Here is a 2,044-nt window from a genome sequence, read left to right on the forward strand (position 1 = left end):
TTTTAATTTTATATTTTTTATATTATTTTATATTATTTTATATTATATTTTTTAATTTTTAATTTTTTTAACAAAAATTTTTATATTTTATCTATTTTGAGTTTTTTGATTCTTTTAATATTCTTTACAGGTATCTTCTGAAGATAAATTATCAAAGATGGTATGTGTTACTTGTATTAAAAGATTAGAGAGCATTCATCGTTTTGCTATGATGGCATATAGGACACAGGAGAAGTTAAAAATACAATTATATAATAATATTGATAATATAAATACACAAGATATGGAAAGAGAAAGTATTAAAGATATGCAAAACACAACAAGAAGGATAGAGGATCGAGGATTATTACATACAATATTAACTAAAGTATATATTATAATTATTATATCTTAAATTAATTGAAAAATTCAATATATATTTTTTTTAGGGAGCAATAGAAATTTTAGCTGAAGGTGAACCATTGGGACCATCAGAATTCATAACACAAGATAATATATGTCATACTCCAAATATGGAGGAAATGGAAGTCAAAGTAGATCCAATGTTATTTTTACAATATGGTATGGAACATTCATCATCAGAAACTTCAGAAGCATCTGATACAGAAGAAATAATAACAAGAATGAATATTCCAGAACCATTACCATTAACAAATAAGTAAGAATATTTATATTAATATTTATACTTTTTTAGCATATATGTTAAATTTCATTTATTTCTTATAGAACTGATGAAATAAAAAAAGAAAAAGAAGAAGAGAATAATGATAAATCACAAGAAGATACTGAAGAACACATTTCAGATGTAACAAAACCTCATGAATGTACAATATGTGCTCGATCTTTTATATCTCAAATTGGTCTACAAAATCATTTATGGTCTCATTTGCCTAAAGATAAACGACTTGATGGAAAGCCTATTTTAAGATCACAAGTATATTCTACTAATGGTGTGCTTCATACGAATACTGACAACAATTCATCTGGTAATTTTGTTTGTCCAATTTGTAGTAAAAAAATTTCTACTAAGGGTAATTTAAAAGTACATTTGGAAACTCATCGGCCTAAGGGAAAATATGGTTGTGACATATGTGGTAGAATGTAAGTATTATTAATTAAATATCTAATAAAATAACTATTAATAAAATTATTCTTATTTTAGTTTTAAAACACAGTCAAATTTATTCAGACACAAAGAATATCATGGTGGAATACAATTTCCATGTAATGTATGTGGAAGAGTTTATCCAACAAATTCTACATTAAGAGCTCATAGTATAACACATTCGGATTTAAGGCCGCACGCCTGCCCTCTTTGTGATAAAACTTTTAAAAGAAATCAAGATTTAAAATTTCATATAAATCAACATACAGGTGCAAGGCCTTATCAATGTCCATATTGTCCAAAAGCTTTTGCAAGTTCTGGGAATTGTTTCTCACATCGTAAAAGAATGCATCCTCGAGAAGTACATCGAGACAGACAAAGAGCAGCAGATTTAATGAGATGAACCATGGGTAATCAATATGAAGAATGGTTTTAGAAAAATATAATAATTTATAATATTCACATATTAGCTATTGTAATGAAAAAAAACTTTAATTTTGAATATTAATGGTGCTAATGCAAGAAGCAACGGAAATTTTCTACTTTAATTGAATCATTTGAACTTAGTATTAGATACTTATTGTTATTAACAAACACTTAGTTGTTTGTTCTGATATAACTAGATCTTCTTTACAAAAATAGAAACAAATATATATTTTTTTTAATTTTTTATCTATTATGAATGTTATTGAACTTGATATACTTCCATTGTTGATAAATGCAATTATGTGCAATTTAGTAATTATTATTTATTGAATCATATATAGTACAAGTAATTATAATAATAGGTTTTAAACTCTCTAGTCAAAATAAGAAATTTGTATTTTTTACTCGTTTATCTGTATTTAACTTGTATACATTTTTTTCTTCATTTTTAAGAATAGAAATTATATTTAGATCTTGTTAAATAATTCTTAAAATTATTAATTCTCAAATTGT

General features: G+C 24.7%; 1 protein-coding gene across 2 annotated transcripts in view; it reads left to right on the forward strand.

Moving 5' to 3' along the window:
- The window catches only part of LOC102676474 (zinc finger protein 836-like), a 3,305-nt gene extending 1,711 nt beyond the window's left edge, over positions 1–1,594 (forward strand). For both annotated transcript variants that reach the window (XM_006619132.2, XM_031512141.1), the window contains exons 2-5: positions 131–367; positions 429–658; positions 727–1,101; positions 1,163–1,594. In XM_006619132.2, coding sequence (XP_006619195.1) covers positions 131–367; positions 429–658; positions 727–1,101; positions 1,163–1,508 — 1,188 coding nt within the window. In that variant the 3' untranslated portion in view covers positions 1,509–1,594. The remainder of the gene's footprint in view (positions 1–130; positions 368–428; positions 659–726; positions 1,102–1,162) is intronic.
- The last annotated feature ends 450 nt before the right edge of the window (positions 1,595–2,044 follow it).

The sequence above is a fragment of the Apis dorsata genome, unplaced genomic scaffold (assembly GCF_000469605.1).
Source record: "Apis dorsata unplaced genomic scaffold, Apis dorsata 1.3 scaffold_390, whole genome shotgun sequence".
NCBI classification, from domain to species: Eukaryota; Metazoa; Arthropoda; class Insecta; order Hymenoptera; family Apidae; genus Apis; species Apis dorsata.